The sequence below is a fragment of the Protopterus annectens genome, chromosome 3.part0, assembly GCF_019279795.1.
Source record: "Protopterus annectens isolate FY-2018-M chromosome 3.part0, PAN1.0, whole genome shotgun sequence".
Lineage (NCBI taxonomy): Eukaryota > Metazoa > Chordata > Ceratodontiformes > Protopteridae > Protopterus > Protopterus annectens.
In genome coordinates this window covers 163,974,438-163,994,377 of record NC_056731.1, presented here as the reverse complement: position 1 = coordinate 163,994,377, position 19,940 = coordinate 163,974,438, and the positions used below count along the sequence as shown (strand labels likewise).

Genomic DNA, 19,940 nt, shown 5'->3' with positions numbered 1-19,940 from the left:
AGGAAACCTCCATTGCCAGCATGGGACTTGAACTTTGCGCTAGAAAAATTGACTCTACCTCCTTTCGAACCAGCAGCTACATCAGAATTGCAATACTTATCCTGGAAGACTGCTTTCCTGCTGGCAATAACTTCAGCAAGAAGGGTCTCTGAGCTACAGGCATTAATGGCAGTACAACCCTTCCTGATCTTCCATCAAGATAGAGTGTCCTTGAGAACAAATCCTACATTTATGCCTAAATAGTATCCAGAGTCTCTTTAAATCAGACTATCCACCTTCCTACATTCTTCCCCAATCCACAGAACATGGGAGAAAAGCTCTTGCATACCTTGGATGTACACAGACAATTACGCTACTACCTGGACAGGACAAAAAAACAATAGAAAAACTGACCAGCTTCTGGTAGCATATGCAACAGGAAAGGAAGGAAAACCAATTTCTAAACAGACAATCTCCAAATGGATAGGAAATTGCATTAGATTTTGTTACTCCTACCATGGAAATAAAACTCCAGAGAACATCAGGCCTCACTCCACAAGGGCTACAGCCACTACCACAGCTTTCTTACGAGGAGTGGCTACCAAGGACATTATAGAGGCTGCTACTTGGACCTCCGTGCATACATTTGCCAAGCATTATAATTTACCTCTATACTCTAGATCCCGTGCTGGCTTTGCCACTGCTGTTTTGCAAGGGATACTAACTACACCATAATCTACTCTCATTTCCTCCTCCCCTAGCCTAGCTATGGTATTCTACCCATTTGTAAGGACTGCAGATGCATCCTTGAAGGACATAGTACAGTTTTGTACCTACCATAAATGTAGATGTCCGAGAGGAATGCATCTGCAGTCAGGATTACCCACCCTCCTTCCCCTCTGAGGTACTCCTAGGGTACTTAGCAATCTTCAGCTAGCTTGGGGGGGAATCTATTATGGTGTATTTGTTTGTATATATGTACATACATGCTTATTTTGTGTGTTTGCTCTCTACTATTTGGAATATTTGGCATTTATCCAAATTTAGCCATCCAAGAGGGCACCTGGCATCTGGGGCAAGAAACACTGAGGAAAATGGCGTCGGCTGATGCCTTTATACCCGAAGAACTGCCGCAATGATGTCGGGTGAAGAGCGACACCAGCCGAAGCCAGACCCAGACTTTGGAATCCGGCCGATCGAAGGGCTGCCTGACGACAGGACAACTCATTTGTAAGGACTGCAGATGCATTCCTCTCGGACATCTACATTTATGGTAGGTACAAAACTGTACTTTGTTGTTGTTGTCGTCTTTCGGCTTTTCCCAGTTAGGGGTCGCCACAGCAAAACTCCGGTCCGCTAATGATTGGCAGTAGATTTTTATGTACTGAGTTGCCAGCCCTGACGCACAACCTTCAATGAAGGTACGCCCATTCATGCATGTCTCCACACAGAAGACACTCTAGCTGAGAATCAAACAGGACAATGTCTAACTGTGAGGCGACAACGCTACTGCAGCACCACCACAGCGGATCTGAAATCTCCCGCAGTGGAGGCACATAAAATATATGCAAATAACCCTTAAAGACATACTTTGATTTAGCTACGTAGTTTCAGATTGCCCATGACTTTTTACTTTTTAAGTCTTTATGGGTACATTTGCGCCATTAAAGCCAAACTACACTAGCTGTGGATATGTATGTTTTGGACTTTTTAGTGACCTCATATCCCATTGCTCTGATTTGAGGCTTTGTGTTTCTGAAGTATAGCCAAACAACTTTATGTTGTGCTGATGAAGAGGGATAATTTGCGAAACCCACTCTTAATACCTGTTTGCCTTTTGTTGTCTTTTATGTTTTATTACTGATGTTGCTGTTATATTAAACATACTAATTTCAACTTACACAACTTCAACTAACATAAAGCATGCATTTCTGTTTTCCTAGTATACATATACCTTATCTAATTAGGGAATATTTTTGTCCACTGTAAATGTGATTATAATCCCATTTTAAAATTTCATTGATTAAATTAAGACGTTATGCAAGTTGTTTACCTAATAAATATTTAGCTCTGATTTGGAACCTATTTGTGCCCCATTACTAAATTGTGTTTGAATATACATGGTTCCACTAAACATGATTGAGATATACTTTTTTCCAAGAAGTATTAACCAGAAATTGTAGTAGTTTTCGAAAAAAAAAACATGGTATAAAAAATAAAAATGAATAACGATTAATTAATTTACATATTTCATCCTTGTACATAGTATGTCATGTCTGTCTGGATTTACTGAATCAACACTTTTAAATTTCCCGTTTAGGGTGGTTCTGTAGATTTCCCACCTTCCAAACTGAAAACAGGCCATGGAGAACACGTGTGTTACGTTTTGGATTTTTTAACAGAGGTAGCATTGAACAATTCTGGTTTCACATGGAGCAAGTAAGTTGCATCTTTGTTTTCTGCATCTGAAATAAGTATAGTTAGATTAGTAAAAGCTGCTAATTGCCTTACCCAGAGCACTTAGTTTCAGTCTACACTCAATTTTAAATAAGCTTTTTCCTGCTGATAAATGCTTAAGACGCATAAATCAATTAAATAAGACTTGGAGAAGAAATTTTGTTGTATTAAAGGAGTTTATTTTGATAAGAAATTGGGTCCATGCTTTATTTTTTCTCTGGGATAAAACAGTGCAGGTATAAATGTTCATGTGTGTTAGTATCAACACCTTCTGGCTGCTGAATTTACCTACTTATCTTCTCTCTCCCTCATATTTTTACCAGCCCTGCGTTCCTGAGTGCCTGCCTTTCCACTCCTAGAAGCCCAATGGAATCCAAATTAAGGAACTGAGTCATGAAGTGGATTTGTTCTTCCTTGTCACTAAGACTTGGCACCCTCTATAGTCCTTGTGTGAAAGTATGTCCTGCTAATGTATTTTTAATTTAAAAACCTCCAGGATATTTGTCTTCCCTCCCCAGCTAACCAGCAGACTACCTAGCCCCCCCTAGTAGCAGTTAAGTTGATCCTCTCTCGCCCTCTCCTAAATCCTTGCCCTTAGTATAACACTCACTTCTCGATCACCACATCCCAGCTGCAAACTCTTTGCTTGCTCTATCTCTCGTTCTTCCAGACTTGGTCACTAGGTGGCGCCCTATTCACTAGATACCCTTATACTCCTTTTTTCCCACTAGAGTTCATGCCTTCCTGCTATCATACTAGTCCTAACCCTTTTCTAGTTTCTGCATTATATCCATCTCTACTACCTCACTCAGCTATCTAGTGACTATTCTATCTCTCCCAATCTTCCTATATTTTTTCCTTTTACTTTATCTCACAGTACACCATCACTTGCACTGAACATAGTGCCTTTTTCACGTCTCACTGATTGTTTTCTGTGCCTTGGTCCCCTCTCTAGCTCTTCCCGCTCCATTCGCCCTACGGGATCACTCCGCTCCCCTACCCTACCCCCAATTCTCACCCACCCCCAGTTACCTTAAACTTATACTTCCTCAACCACACCCCCAATTTACTCACAACCTATCACAACTCTAGCCTCATTCACACCTACAAACTCCCAACTCCCTTCTTACTAGCACACCCAATTCCATACCATCAAAGCACTACTAATTGCAAACCTTGCTTAGCTCTCCAAACTAAACATGCCCCTGACTATTAAACCACTTTTCTTACTCCTACTTCTTAATATTCTACTTTTATACTATACACTTACTTCCTATGAACACTACACCCTTAGCAGATCCCCTAGCTTACATAAACACACAAGCTCTGTCCTTCCTCTAGCCAAACAAACCTATATTAACCTCCTGGCATCTTAACCCTACCTTCCCCCTCACTACCACAGGATACTCCTCAACAAGTACCACACTACTAGAAAGTTCTACCTAATACCCTTCAAACAATCAAAATTACTATCATTCCCTCTATCACTCTTATTGTCACATGGAGACATTCACCCCAACCCTGGCCCACACAATTCACTCCTCCACACCCCATCAAACCAAGCCACAAACAATGTGCACTCTCATTTATCTTCTAACTCCCTGTCAGTAGCACACCTAAGTATTCGTAGCATTAACAATAAAATTACACAACTCCATGCTTTAATTGACTTCTACTCATTTGATATCCTCTGTCTTACTGAGACCTGGCTTAAACCAGGTACCAAAGACAATGAAATTATTCCACTTGGCTATAGCATTTTAAGGAAAGATCGTCTGAACAAAAAGGGTGGGGGAGTTGCCTTACTTTATAAATCTGAACTCCAAGTGACCTCAATTGACTCCCAGCCTCCATCCCTTGCCAATGCTGAAATACTCTGTAGCAAATTCCAAGTAAATAAAACCAAAGCCTTATACATAATATGTTCCTATATCCCTCCTGGTAACAACCTAAATACACTTGAAAACATACTTAGCTGGCTCTCATGTCACTTCCCCCAAGAAACTATCATCTTAGGAGACTTTAATGTCGATTGGAACTCCTGCATATCCCCAAAACCCACCCATCACCTCAACCTCTTTAGTTTTCAACAAACCATAAACTCCCCAACTAGGGTTCACAAATCTACCAATAAACAAGATATCCTGGACTGGATATTGGTCAACAATAATCCCCTCTCATATAATACGGGAATACTCCCAGACAATATCAGCGACCATCTTCTTACCTACATCACAAAACAAAAAAACAACACTCTCAAGCAAACTGCAAAAAAAAACTTCAACCTTCCGTCTTTCCTTAATGAACTTCATGTATGTAACTGGTCAGCTCTAAAACACCTTCCACTTGATGAAGCAGTTACCCATTTTAATAATACATTCCTCCAAATTCTTGAACGTCATGCCCCCTCACGCTTAATTAGAACAGGATCCAAAGCTGCCCCTTGGCTTTCTAAAGAAACCAAGAAAACAATGCTATTAAGGAATAATCTATGGGCAAAATGGAGATCCACTAAAAACCCAGCTGACCATCAAAACTTCAAACACTTCAGAAGTACTACAAAAAACTCACCCATCTTGATAAAAACAATTATTACCTTCAATATCAGCAAAATCATTACCATAACCCCAACAAATTCTGGTCAGGAATCAATAAACTGCTCCACCCAGGGAATACCAAAACACCTACTCCAGCTAACTTAGCTCAGTTCCCCCCCAATACTGTAGCCAATACGTTCAACAACTTCTTCTCAGAAACAGTCACCACTCTCGCAAAGACCATGACCCCCACCTTCTAAAACCCTCCCCGAAAAATTACACCCCCACTTTAAAATTTAATACAGTCTCCACAACCCATATACGTAAGTTACTCTCAAAACTTAAACCATGCACTCCCTCAGCCGACAAACTACCAGCTGAATATCTACAACTAGCAGCAGGAGAAGTAGCAGACCCAGTCTCTATCTTAATTAACAGAACCATAACCAAATCTACAATTCCTTCCCTCTGGAAAGTCTCCCATATCATTCCCCTGCATAAAGGAGGTACCTCAAATGAACTTTCTAATTTCCGTCCTATAGCCTTACTATCACCTCTATCTAAAATTATGGAACGCTGTATACACCAACAACTTTTACACCATCTTTTACAAAATACCCTACTTGCTGACTCCCAACATGGTTTCCGACCTTTCCATAGCACCTCCACTGCACTTCTCTTCTTCACAGATACCATCAACAAAAATCGCAATAACAACCTATTTTCCTCTTCTTTATTTCTTGACCTCTCTAAAGCCTTCGATATGGTTAACCATCAACTTTTACTTGACACTCTGACATCATTCTCACTTGACTCTTCACTGGTTCAACTCTTATTTGAAAGATAGGAAACAAGCTGTCCTTTGGTACAGCCATCCATCCTCTCAGCTCCCAATCACTATCGGTGTCCCTCAAGGCTCCATCTTAGGTCCCCTCCTCTTCTCCATATTTATAAACACCCTGTCTACTTCACTCCCAACATCCACTTGTATTCAGTATGCAGATGATTCAACTATAATCTGTTTTGCTGCATCTCCAGCTGTACTTCATTCTTCAACCCAAAAAATCTTTTCAGCAGCTGAAAAATGGTTCCACAATATCTGTCTCCTCATCAACCCCCAAAAAAACAAATTATTACTCTTCTCCCCAACCCCTAAGTCTATCCCTCTTTCCTTTTCTATTGTGTCTAACAATGGCACTATCATATCACCTGATTCTTCTACTAAACTTCTAGGCTTTACAATTGATAATCAACTTAACTTTGATTACCACATTAACCTAACCATCAAAACAGTTAATAAAAAGATAGGTGCCCTCTATAGACTCAAGCCCTTTCTTACTCCTACCACCAGGGTGTCCCTTGCCCAAACACATCTCATCTCTACGTTATTGTATGCCTCTCCATCTCTTATAAACCTGTCAAAATCTAACCTTCAAAAACTTGCCACAGCCTATCATAGCATTGCCAGGTTTGCCTCAGGCTCCCCTTTTCGAACCCATCATTGTGTTAATCTCAAAAAGCTCGGTTGGCTAGAGCTACAAAATCTTATTCTCATACATCAACTAGTTATTACCTTTAAAATACTCCATTACCCTACCAATACACCCATACTTAATAACCTTATTGCCCCTTACAAGAATCTTAGTTCACTTAGATCAGCTAACAAACTACTAGTTGTGACTCTCAAATCTCACAATAAAGCTGGTGACTCCTTGTTCACAAATGTTGTTGGCTCACACTGGAATAAACTTCCCATAGAACTGACCACTCTAGGATCAGCACAACTTTTCAAGAAATGACTAAGGAACTATTTCATATCTCACTGGCTTTGTCCTTGCTCTAATCCTGACTGACCTCAGCATCTTACTCTCCTTACAGCTCTTTACTCTACTCCTCTACTTGTCACTATCACTAGTGCTACCCTCCTCTGTAGTTCTCCTTGAATTTCACTTCCATTTTTAATTTTCATTAACACCTTCTGCTCTTTCTACTTGACATATTACTACAACCAGTCATACATCCTTTCTATTAAAACCTATATCCTGCTACATATGGAACTACTCTGTTTTCTTAAAAAGCACTAAAAGTGTTATCATTATTGTAAATACTGTATATATGACTATTAGACTTAGGGGTGAGTCACTATTTTCTCTCCTTCAACATTAGTATGATTGCATGGTTAAGATTATAGAACTAGGAATCCTCACTGTTTTGACTATATTCTATTGTATTTGCTTCTATACTATTACTAAGCTATTTTAGCTCTCTTACATGCCTATAATACTGTATCCTATTGTGCTTTTTTTTTGATGTACCTTGTTATGTTATGTTTGTACTAGTACATAGTGGAGCTTTTCTCCTCGGGCCTCTGCTGAAAATGGACATATATCCAGCCAGACTAGCCCGGTCAACAAATGTAAAATAAATAAATAAATAAAAATATTTTTGCTTTCATTTTCCTCATCCAGTATTTTTCTCTTGCATACATCTTGCCTTTTTTCAGTTAGACTGTTGATGTTCTTCATTCCACATTGCTGCAGTCCTAACAATTGGGGGTAGTCCGCTGTCCCAGTCGGCCCGAATACCAAAGTATATGGCTGACGTCGGTCAAGGCGCATTAGTCTGACGTCAGGACGTCAGGGTACTAATGCGCATGACCGACGTCATATCCTCAGTCTTTTTTGCCGCATGGTCCGATGCAGAAGCAGTTTTGCGAGTGCAGGTTGGCGTTCTGAAATTTTCCGAAGTCGGAGTTTCAGACCGAATCGAAGTTGGCTAAGTACCCGCTAGAATATTTTGGTTTTTCTTGCCTCAGTATTTAACCGGATGTCAGAAAAGTGAATAACTGTATTTCTTGTGGGAAACAGATACCTCATAGGGATTACCATACCTTGTGTATACCTTGTTTAGGGCCTGAGCACGACGTTGTTGGATGCCGCTCTTGTGCTAGGTTTAACAAACGCACTATTAAGAGAAGGTTAGACTGTGCCAGGTTAGTGTTTGGGAAGCTTTGTAATTATAAAATGCCGCCGGATGCTCCGACGCCGCTTCGTCAAAAGCGCAAGGACAAAGCAGCAAAGCCTAGATTGGAAGAACCGACAGTCCCGGACGCCGGTTCTTTAGAAGGCTCAGTGGAGCCGGAGGTTCTGCCAGGAGTTTCTTTGGAGTCTCAGGGAGAGACTTTACTGTTACAGGATGTGTCCTCTCAGGAGGTAGGCCAGGCTGAAGGGGCTTCTCAGGTGGCTGTTCTTCCTCTCTTCCTAAGGTGGTTAGAGCCTCCCCTTCTGTTTCCAAGGCTTCTTTGAGAGGCAGGCCAGGTTTAACTTCAGTGGGGGTTTCTCCTAGCTCTTCAGGATCTTTGCCTAAGAAACATATGCTTAAAATGGCAGAGGATTTGATTACTATGATTAGAGGTTCTATGCCCCCTCCTGATAAGAGGCCTAGGGTGGAACCTGAGTTTGAGAGTTTTGAGCAGTGTTCGGAGGCTTCTGAGTCTTCGGCTGAAGACTTGCAGGAGTATCCTCCTTATTCTGATTCTGATGTGGATGATTCTACTCCTTCAGCTTCTCCTCCTGAGGATTTTTCATTTTCAGAGACTCTTCATTCCATGAGGGAGCATTTTAAATGGGAAGGTCAAGATTTCTCTGATTCCAGGAAGAGGCTTAGGGAATTCTTGTTTTTACCCCAGCATAGGCCTTTAGCTATACCTCCTGTTCTGAATGTGGTGGAAGATGTTTTTGCAGAGGCTTCCCTGAACCCTGATTCTTTGCCTCCTGCCCCAGTTAAACCAGATAGGTACTATAGGGTGCCTGAAGCTCATAAGTATCTTTTTAAGAGTCCCAGGACAGACCCGGAAACTGTCTCTCAGGGGCCTAAAGGTGTTAAGGCTTCTGTTGTTAAAAATCCTGTTCCTCCTGATAAAGAGGCAAGGGCTTTGGATAGATGGGGAAAGAAAGTGTATACTTCTTCCACTTTAGCCATGAGGGCATTGAATTGCCAGTTTCACATGTTAAAATATCAAAATTATCTCCTTTCACAATTGAAGTCTAAGGTGGATGCTCTGGCGGAAGGTATTGAGTGTAAAGAGTTGCAGGATTTAGTTCATGTGTCTGAACAGGTGGGTAAGCATTCCTTGCAATGTGGTTTTGATGCTGTGCAGGCCTCCTCGAGGGTGGCTGCCACTGGTTCTGTTCTTCAGAGGCACGCCTGGTTGAGGGATCAGAATTTAGCTGAGCATGTTAAGACAAGGATTTTGGATGCTCCATTACAGTCTGACGTGTTGTTTGGTTCGCCTGTGGAAGCAGTTTTAAAGAAAATGGAGGACAAGGCTAAGTCTATGCAAACTGTTAAAGATTTTTGCAGGTGCAGCCTCCAAGTTTAGTAGAAATTGGCCTACTAAGGGATGGACATATCCTGCTTATGATTCCCAGTCTAGGGGTAGGTCTAGACGTGGTAGGGGCAGAGCTCAAGGTTCTTTTAGGCCTAGAGCAGGGAGTTCACCTGCTCAGACTTCTGGTGAGCGCAGCGGTCAGTCCTTTCGTAAACAGACCCAATGACCTACCTTTTCAGCTGCCAGTACATTCTCGCCTGGTAGCACCTTTGGGAGGAAGGCTGGCTCTTTTCAAAGAAAATTGGGATTTAATTACCCAAGACAGATGGGTTTTGGATATCATTCACCACGGTTACAGGTTTTATTTCCATACCTTGCCTCCTTTCAAAGGCATGCCAGACATTCCTCCTCTACAAAGAAAAGAGGCTCACAAGCAAATTTCTCTGTTACTCCAAATAGGGGCCATTCAGCCGTTCCTGTGCCAGAAAGGGGCCTAGGATTTTATTCTCGCCTGTTCCTAGTACCAAAGAAGGGGAACACGTGGAGACCAATTTTGGATTTATCTATCCTCAACACTTATCTGGACATTCCCAAGTTCAAAATGTTGACGTTACAACAGCTTTTACCTCTGCTGGGCAAAGATCACTGGATGGTAACTTTAGATCTCAAGGAGGCTTACCTTCATGTGCCTATCAGACTAAGTTGCAGAAAGTATCTGCGTTTTCGAGCTGGAAATTCCCATTATCAGTTCTCTGCATTGCCCTTTGGCTTATCTACTGCGGCCAGAGTATTCACAAAGGTTCTGGCTCCAGTGATAGCTTACTTCAGGCTAAAAGGAATACAAATCTATCCTTACTTGGACGACTGCCTGATTCTGGCTCAAGAAAAGGAAGACCTGTTACAGCATTTGGAATATGTGATAGCAGTGCTAAGATGCCTAGGGTATTCTGTGAACGAAATAAAGTCCAGTCTAGTACCCTCTCAAGACATGTGCTTTCTGGGTGTGAGACTGAATACAGCAGCCCAGATGGCCTTTTTAACCCCGGACAAACAAAAGAATCTTTCCATTTACTTCCATCAACTATCTCTTCAGTCCGGGCTGACTGCAAGGACAGTCCTTCAAGCCTTAGGGTTCATGGCATCTTGTATTCTGGTGCTTCCCAATGCCAAACTGCATATGAGGAAGCTGCAATGGAATCTCAAAAATGTATGGACACAGCACTGCCAGGATTTGGACACTGTCATTCAGATAATACCTTGCATTCAACAGGAATTTTTGTGGTGGGCTCAGGAATGTCACCTAAACAAGGGACTCTCTGTGACCCGGCCAGAGGCGAGTCAGATTCTAACGACAGATGCCTCAGACATTGCTTGGGGAGCTCATCTAAATGGAAAGTGGATACAAGACAAGTGGCCTGCCAGACTACAGCATCTACATATCAACATGAAGGAGATGTTAGCAGTCCAGTTTGCATTAATGGCTTTCAAGGAGTTACTTCTTCCAGGGCAGGTGTTGATTCTAACAGACAACACAACTGTCATGTGGTACATCAACAAACAAGGGGAACACATTCTTACCCGTTATGCAGGCAAGCAATGATTTTATGGGAGACTGCGCTCAGCTTGCAACTAACTCTTCAGGCAAGGTTTCTGCCGGAGCACAGAACTCCTTAGCAGATGTGTTAAGCAGACAAATCATGGATCCCCACGAGTGGAAACTGGATCTTCATGTATTTCGAAATTGACAGTGTCATGGGAACTCCAGACATAGATCTGTTCGCTTCTCCACTAAACCACCAGCTGCCAAAGTTTTGCACAAAGAGGTTTCATCACACAGCTTGGAAAGTGGATGCTCTTTCTTTCAGTTGGAAAAATCTTCATGTGTATGCCTTTCCACCTCTGCCTCTTCTCCCAAAGGTGCTCCTAAAGGTCAGACAAGACAAGCCAAGGATGATTTTAATAGCTCCAGATTGGCCTCGGCAAAACTGGTACCCATTACTGAGGAGTCTGGTAAGGAAGCCTCCATGGCCTTTACCTTTGATTCCACACCTGTTGTCTCAGAGGGACGGTCACCTGCTCAATGTCAAGCTTCACTCTCTTCATCTAACAGCCTGGCATATTCTGTTTTGAAACACAGCAGGTCTCAACTTCCTCAACAAGTTTTAAATGTGATTATGGAAGCCAGAAGACCTAGTGCAAGGAAAGTGTACGCAGAAAAATGGAAGAGATTTTTATTTTGGAGTGCAGCAAAGAATTTGGAGATTTCTGAGCCTAATTTGAGTGTGGCTCTTCAATATCTTACTGAGTTATTGGACAAAGGTTTGTCTTTCTCTTCCATTAAGATTCATGCTGCAGCAATTTCAGCTCACTATGATTGTGACCCACCATTGTTTTCGCATCCTTTGTTCAAGCAATTTCTTAGAGGGGCAAAGAATATAAGACCCCCACGTGAGCTCCTACTCCTGCTTGGGATCTCAATTTTGTGTTGGAGAAACTTACTCTACAACCTTTTGAGCCATGGCTACTGCTGAATTGAAATACTTGTCATGGAAGACTGCTTTTTGTTGGCCATTACTTCTGCAAGAAGGGTTTCGAATTACAGGCCCTTATGGCGGTAGAGCCTTTTTGATTTTCCATAAGGATAGGGTATCATTACGCACTAATCCTTCTTTTATGCCTAAGGTGGTTTCTAGTGTGGCTTTAAACCAAACTATTCATTTGCCTACTTTCTATGCAGATCCCCAAAATAAGGGGAAAAGATTTTGCACACTTTAGATGTACACAGGCAGTTGCGTTATTATTTAAGCAGGACTAAGGATTTTAGGCAGTCTCAGCAGTTGTTTGTTTCTTTTGCTTTGAGTTCTCAGGGCAAGCCTGTGTCTAAACAAACTATTTCTAAGTGGATTGGGTTTTGCATTGCATTTTGTTATTCCCATCATGGCAAGGAGATTCCAGCTGGGATTAGGCCTCATTCCACTAGGGCTACTGCCACTTCAACAGCATTTCTAAGGGGTGGCAACTAAGGATATTTTGGAGGCAGCTACTTGGAGTTCAGTGCATACTTTCTCTAAGCATTACCACCTTCCTCTCTACTCTAAATCTAGGGCTGGTTTTGCCACAGCTATTTTGCAAGGCATGTTGACAGCTCCTGCTTCTTTATGATTTGCCAGCCTCCCTTACCTCTGCTTTGGGATTCTACCCAATTGTTAGGACTGCAGCAATGTGGAATGAAGAACATAGTACAGTTTTGTACCTACCATAAATGTAGATGTTCGAGGATCCACATTGCTGCAGTCCAGTTTACCCTCCCTTCCCTCTGTTTTTAGGGGTGGTTGTGTGGGTGAGGTTATACTCTTGTAATTTTGTATATATTGTACATATTTTTGGTGCAGGAGTGTTTGGTGTTTTTGGTTTTGGCCTTGTCTTTTTAGGGTCTTCTGACATCTGGGGCAAGAAAAGACTGAGGATATGACGTCGGTCATGCGCATTAGTACCCTGACGTCCTGACGTCAGACTAATGCGCCTTGACCGACGTCAGCCATATACTTTGGTATTCGGGCCGACTGGGACAGCGGACTACCCCCAGTTGTTAGGACTGCAGCAATGTGGATCCTCGAACATCTACATTTATGGTAGGTACAAAACTGTACTTTCTTCGTCTCATGAATTGATATTGTACCTTAACTTGCCTTTCAGTACCCTTCTTGATAGTATCAAGCCTAAGGCAGACTCCCAGTATGGTGGCAACTGACTGCTATGTGTTATATGTGTGATTATTTTCCTGCCTACGACATCGTTATGCATTTTAAGCATTTAGTGCAGTTATTTTGTGGTGATCTGAAGATGTTCTTGTTTACACAGATTTGTTTATGGAAACTACTGTGTATTCCTTTGCACTTATAATAGTAGCATACTTATATTCGTAAAGTGGCAGAAAGTATGCTAAGAACTAAGCCAGCATGGGAATGGAGAAAATAATATTTGCTGATGGGGATGACTGCAATTAAGTGTACAGAGAATAGACAAGAGGGAGACGAAATTTACTGGAGAAAGTTGGCAAAGTCCGAAATTGTTTATTTTACTTTTTTGCAGCCTGGCAAAGTGTTTTACAGTGCTTTTTACTTGTTTTTTTTTTTTTCTGTGGGTAAAAAGTGACTTTTAAAGACTTGTAGTTTTTACTAGGATTTGTTACTTGTGTTCCCTAGGAAAGAGACATAATTTTCGGCTTGACCATGGACGAAATTACCAGTCCTATGGTTGTTCCTTCTTCAGCCACAGAAAAGTTAAGCAGACTATCATTGCCACCACAGCAGGCTAGCAGTTTACTTCAGCCCCAGGTGGGTGACTCTGCAGGCTAGCAGTTTACTTCAGCCCCAGGTGGGTGACTCTGCTGTGGCCATTTGTTGTACCTTAAACCACTCATCTTTTACCCTGGATCCCTCTGGTGTAGCACTTACAGCCATGATGTGTAGGGGGTTAGCCACGTCCTCCACAGTTGGGGGCAGTGGCCAAGAGAGAGCCACTTCAGTCTTGGGAGAGGGAACAGGGATGGCTTCCCTGTTTCGTTAGAATGCTGTGCCCATTTGTGGAGAAGCTGTTGCTGCCATTATTAACACAGTTGGCCCAATTTTTCCAGTCAATAGAAGCAGAAAACTAAGCATGTCTACTGCTCCTCAAATGTCCTTAGACACGAGTTGTTTATTAGGTCTGGCTCAGGATTTAATTCAGGCTACTGATCTTCTTGTAAAGTAGTTTCTGATAAAAGAAAGAGGGGTACCTCTTTTTCTAAAGAGATTCAATGTTCTGAATCTGAATAAGAAGATGAAGAGACAGAGTTCAGGGTTTTCTTCTCTGAGTATTGATTCAGACTCTGAAGAGAGCTCAGTTGCTAATTTTTGTTGTGGGGGGGGGTTCTGTTTCTCTGAGACTGTTGCTATAATGTGCCTCTGTTTTCAGTGGGAGAATGCTGAGATTTATTAGTCCCTCAGAAAAAAATAGTGAGTTGTTATAGAAAGAATTTCCAGAACCTACACCCATTCCTCCACTTCTGTCTGCTTTAGAGGATGTGTGTGTTACTGTCTGTAGTTTTCCTGATAGTCAACAGCTGCCCCTAAAAAGGCAGATAGGATATATAAAGTTCCTCAGTCTTTTACATTTTTATACACTGTTCACAAACCTGACCCAGCAGCTCTAGCTTTAGTTGATTTTGAATTATCAGGCTGTGCAGTTTCTTCTTGTGAGAAAAAAAATGCTTTAAATAATTTCTTCTATTGCATTGTTTGCAGTGTATGTATGACTCTGTTGATACTTCTTCCAGATCTGTGGCCACTGGTACTGTTTTGAGAATGGTTGCATTCTGAAAACATCCCAGATGTTAAAAATGAAGATTAAACTCCCCCCTGTGGATAGTGATTTATTTGCTGGTCCCATCTGCTGCAGAGGTGATCAAAAAGTGTGATGAAAAGGGTATGCTGATCCAGGGACTCTCTTAAGATTTTCTGCCCTTTTTTTTCAATTTTTTTTGTGCGAGGACCACTGTGTGGGTAAAACCACTAGAATGCTCTCACAGAGCATTAAGAGCATAAACTAGCAGTATTGAGGGGGTGATGATACCAGTGCTTTGGCTAAGCATAAAATGTTAAGTTGTCTATCTCGCCTTCATTCTTGCTGGATGGGTTCGGAGCCGACCTCGGCTCCGACTCGGCCACTCTAAAAGCTCGAGAGTTGGTTCCACCGGCTCGAGGCTCCCCTTATATCCCACAATGCTAGGCGAGAGTTACCTCAGATCTCGTTTGCCGCTACAGCTTCGAGGTTGGTTGCTTCTACCGGTTCCTGGTGAGTTTAGCTTTTTCTACTAAAAGTTACTCTTTTTACCCCTTTTTTAGTTAAATTCTTCTTAGTTTAGTGTAGTTCATAGAACTTTATCCCCGACCCTAATTTTTCCCGTTTCTTGTCTAAAAGAACCTTTGGTTCTTCCCTTGGGCCTTAGGCCTTCTCTTCCCTAAGGGAGTGTTTGTGTAGTTTACTATAATTTACTACATTTTATTGTACTTTATTTCTAGTATCATTACCAAAATTGTTATATTTTCTGACAGGGTATAACTGGTGTGTTTGAGTGTGTGTTTGTGTACACCTGTCAGTTAGGCAATGTCAAAAGAAGCAAAGGTCTCCGGATTCAAGAAGTGTGATGCGTGCTGTCAGAAAATGTCTCTGACAGACGCTCACACTTCTTGTGTCTATTGTCTGGGGCCTTTGCACCTGCAGGACTCCTGTGCTGTTTGCCATGGCTTCAGCCCCAGGGTCCTGCAGGAAAGAAAAAACAAGCTAATTCTGAGAGGCTTGTTGAAGCCTGAGGATTCCCTGTCTGTCTCAACAGGGAAGCCCTCTAAGGCATTGAGGTCTTCGGCTCCGGCTTCTGAGCCGAGACCTCAGGTTGTTCAACCTTTGCATTTATCGGCTCCGGCTGGAGCCGATAAGACTCAGTCCACAGTTTCTGTGGCTTCCTCGGCTCCGGCCGGAGCCGAGGTTATCGAGGTACCCGTGTCGGCTCCGACAAGATCTTCGGAGCCGACAACCAGAAAGAGGTCTAGGTCACCTTCTCTTGGCTCCGTTCATTCGGCTCCAGGTTCTCCCCTGCTGTCTGAACGGAGCCAAAGGTCTCATTCCTCTAGGTCATCGAGGCTTTCCGATCATGACCTTCAGAGGGTGGTGAGTCGACTACTCAAGTCCGAGGCACTAGCCCAGATGCTTCAGAGCCCGACTCATCAGTCGGTGCCTGCCCCGGTCCATCAACTCTTTCCTCCTTCGACTCTTTTGAGTTCGGAGCCGGGTCGTGTCGGAACCGAGACTGTGGTCACCTCGGAGCCGAGACAATTGTCTTCGGCTCCGTTTTCTTCCGTGGAGGAATCTCGGCGCCGGACTTCCCTCGTCGGCTCCGAGGGGGTGAGTGGCATCGGACCCTTGTCCGACCCCCCTCTCCCTCTCGGTGCTTCGGCGCTGGTGAGTTCGGCTCCGACATCGGCCTCGGAGCCATCACTGTCGGTGCCGAGGGGGGTCCTTAGCTCCTCGGAGCGGGGACCTCTGGCTCTGCCTGACAGGGATGCATTCGAGGTCATGCGGAGTGTGTTAGAGCCTGGCTCTACTCCACAGTCGGCTCCGTCAGCCCCTCCCTCTATGCTGCCTCAGGGTAAGTCGACTCACTCCCTCATCCCGGACCGCAGAGAGCCAACTCCTCAGGAGCCCCTTTGGGATTTCATCCTCTTCCGAGGCCTCTCCTGATTTGGCAGAAGAGCCCCTCGGAAGAGGAAGTGCAAGAGGAAGCACATTGACTCACCTGAGTCTATCACGCCGGACACAGATCTGGATGATTCTGAGGGTTCCCCGTTCCCCTTCTGAAGATGTCTCATTTGCAGACATTCTGGAGATCCTTAAACAGAGGGGAAATTGGCCAGCCCTCAACCCTTCGGAGGACGAATCTGTGTATCTTGAGGCGTTTGGCTCGTCCTTCCACCTCCTGGGTGTCTCCCCCCTTCGACCCCCTCATGCAGGTGGTTGCTAAGAAGGCATGGATGGCTCCTGATTCAGTGGACCCCACTCCCAGGAGACCCTCCAAATTCATCACAGCTCCATCAGACAAGGAATTTTTATCAAAAGGAGTTTCTGTGGATGCTATGGTGGTAGCTGCCGCCACAAAGAAGGAACTGGCTGATCCTTCAGTGCCTGTCCATCCACCTAACAAGGAGTCTAGGTCCATGGATAGGTACGGGAAGCGGATGTTCTCCTCAGCGACATTTACTATGCGTTCGCTGAATTACCTGTGCCATTTCACTCGCCTTCAAAGGGACTTGATCAAGGAAGCGAGTGAAATGTTGAAGGACCCTACAGCTGCGGGTTTCCAAGAGAAAATGAACACACAGCTGGCTATCCTTAATTCCATTTCCAACTCCTCCATGCGCCTCCTCTCTTATGCGGCCGATGGAACGAGCAGAGCCAAGAGGAACAGGGGTAGCCTTACGTAGGCACGCCTGGATGCAGCTATGCAATTTTGGAACCTTTCAAGACGTCTTTCACGAACTCCCCTTTGATGGATCTCTTTTTGGTCCTCAAGTGAAAGAAACCCTGACTAGGTGCGAGACTGATGGCAAGACCCTTTCTGCCGTCGGAGTCTGTTTTTCGACTCCTTCTAGGCCTTACCCCAAAGGCCAGAAGGGTGGAAAGATGTGGTTCCGTAAACAATCTCAAGGGACTTCGCCTGACGCACAGAGTCGGTTCCCCGCCAGAGGCAGAGGGGGGAACAACAATGGTAGACGTCGCCCTAGAGGCAGAGGGGGTCCGCAGAACCAGGGCAATCGAGAAACTTTCTCCGATAAGCCCTTTCAGCATCCCTGAGGTGTTGCCCGACTGCCCATCTTCGGAGGCAGTCGGGGGAAGATTGTCACTGTACCCAGAAGCCTGGCTATCCCTGACCCAAGACAAATGGGTACAGTCCATCATTTCCGAAGGCTATTCTATCCCCTTTCTTCGTTTTCCAAATCAGTCAAAAAAATCCCTTCCAGATGTTCCACCCGCTCAAAGGGATATAGCAGCTTTGGAAATTTCAAAACTGCTTGCGAAAAGAGCAATTCAGCCAGTGTCAGCAGACCAACAAGGATCCGGAATCTACTCAAGGTTCTTTTTAGTTCCAAAGAAAACAGGGGACTGGAGACCAATTTTGGATCTCAGTATCTTGAACAGATCAGTCAAGAAAACAAAATTTCGGATGGTCACGCTGCAATCCATTCTTCCCCTATTGGGAAAAGGAAACTGGATGTGCTCTATAGACCTTCAGGATGCGTACTATCACATAAAATGAACAGACGCCCAGAAGATTCCTCCGCTTCAGGCTGGGAACCAGTCATTTTCAATTCAGGGCCCTGCCCTTTGGTCTCACCACTGCCCCGGTGTTTACCAAATGCATGGCAGTGGTAGCTTCTCACCTGAGACGACAAGGATTCCAGGTGTTTCCATATTTGGACGACTGGCTTCTCACAGCTCCTACCAAGCATCTCCTTCTGATGGCCAGAAATTATACTTTTCGCTTTGTCAAAACTGGGTATTTCAATAAATTGCGAAAAGTCTGTTTTGTCGCCTTGTCGTACTATTACCTACATAGGCAAATTTAGATACTATAAACATGTCTGCAACGCTAACGAACCAAAGGATATCAGACATTCACAAATTGGTGTCACTTCTTCTCAACAACAACAGAGCCAAAGCCAGGTTAGTTCTAAAAGTGTTGGGAATCATGGCAGCGCCATACCTCTCCTCCCATTGGCCAGATACCACATGCGGATCCTTCAGTGGATGCTTTTTCTCAATGGTCATACCAGGAACTTCCAATGTCTCACACCATTATGATCACGCGTGCAAAAGCATCTCATGTGGTGGATGTCTTCCCCAGCTTCTGTCGGAAGACCATTTGTTCCACCTCCTCCGGTTGCTACTCTGACAACGGAAGCCTCGCTGATAGGGTAGGGTGGGCATTAACAGGGCAGGACAGTCCAGGGCACATGGCAACCAAACGAATGCCACTTGCACATCAATGTTCTGGAGATGAGAGCAGTGCTTTTAGCGTTGCAAGCCCTTCAAGACTCTCTTCCCTTGGGAACGATTGCAATCCAGACAGACAATATGTCTGTAGTGTGGTACATCAACAAACAAGGCGGAACCAGATCATACCCCTGTGTCGAGAAGCACTCAGACTGTGGCAATGGGCGATTTCTTCTCAGCGTTTTCTGATAGCAACGCACATCCCCGGGAAGTCCAATCACATTGCGGACAAGTTGAGCAGAGATATACTCATGCCTCACGAGTGGTCTCTGAAAGACTCTGTAGTGAGAGAGATATTTCTCAAGTGGGGTCAGCCTTGCTGCGATCTTTTTGCTACTCCCCAAAACAGCAAGTGCAGAGATTACTTCACTCTATTCCCTTTACCAGGCCAACCCAGCAGAGACGCTCTAGTCCAAGTTTGGCCCCGGGGACTTCTGTATGCATTTCCTCCTTTCCCTCTGATCTCTCAAGTAATACAGAAAGCTATCGCTCAGAAGGCCTCATTGATCCTCATTGCTCCTTACTGGCCTCGACAAGTGTGGTTCCCCTTTCTACATCGTTTCTCTTGAGCGACCGTGACGTCTGGACCTAGTTCCAGATCTTTTGATACAACAGTCGGGTCAGTTTCATCGCTTCCTCCCCTCTCTGAACCTCACTGCTTGGTTCCTCCAGTTCCAACCTTAGCCAGGCTTCCTCAATTATCTCACTCGGTTAGAGATATATTGATAGCTTCCCATAAATCTTCCACTCGAAGATTTATTTGAGTAAGTGGAAACGCTTCTCATATTGGGCACAAGGAAAGGACATAGATCCTTTCACCGCTTCCATCCAACTAGTCCTTGATTTTCTAGCTGAACTCTTCCATGCAGGTTCATCTCCATCTACCCTTAAGGTTCAATTGGCAGCTATTTCTAATTTTCATGTGGGCATTTCTGAATCTGCCCTGATGTCCCACAAACTTTGCAAAGCCTTTTTGAAAGGAGTTTTTCTTCTCAGACCTCCTATAAGAAATCCTCCTTCTCCTTGGGACCTAAATTTAGTTCTTGCTT

The 19,940-nt window shown here is 43.9% G+C and overlaps 1 protein-coding gene across 1 annotated transcript in view; it reads left to right on the top strand.

Moving 5' to 3' along the window:
* Positions 1-19,940, top strand: part of IFT57 (intraflagellar transport 57) — a 771,045-nt gene that overhangs the window by 179,098 nt on the left and 572,007 nt on the right. Inside the window, exon 3 of the mRNA XM_044064661.1 lies at positions 2,300-2,418. Coding sequence (XP_043920596.1) covers positions 2,300-2,418 — 119 coding nt within the window. The remainder of the gene's footprint in view (positions 1-2,299; positions 2,419-19,940) is intronic.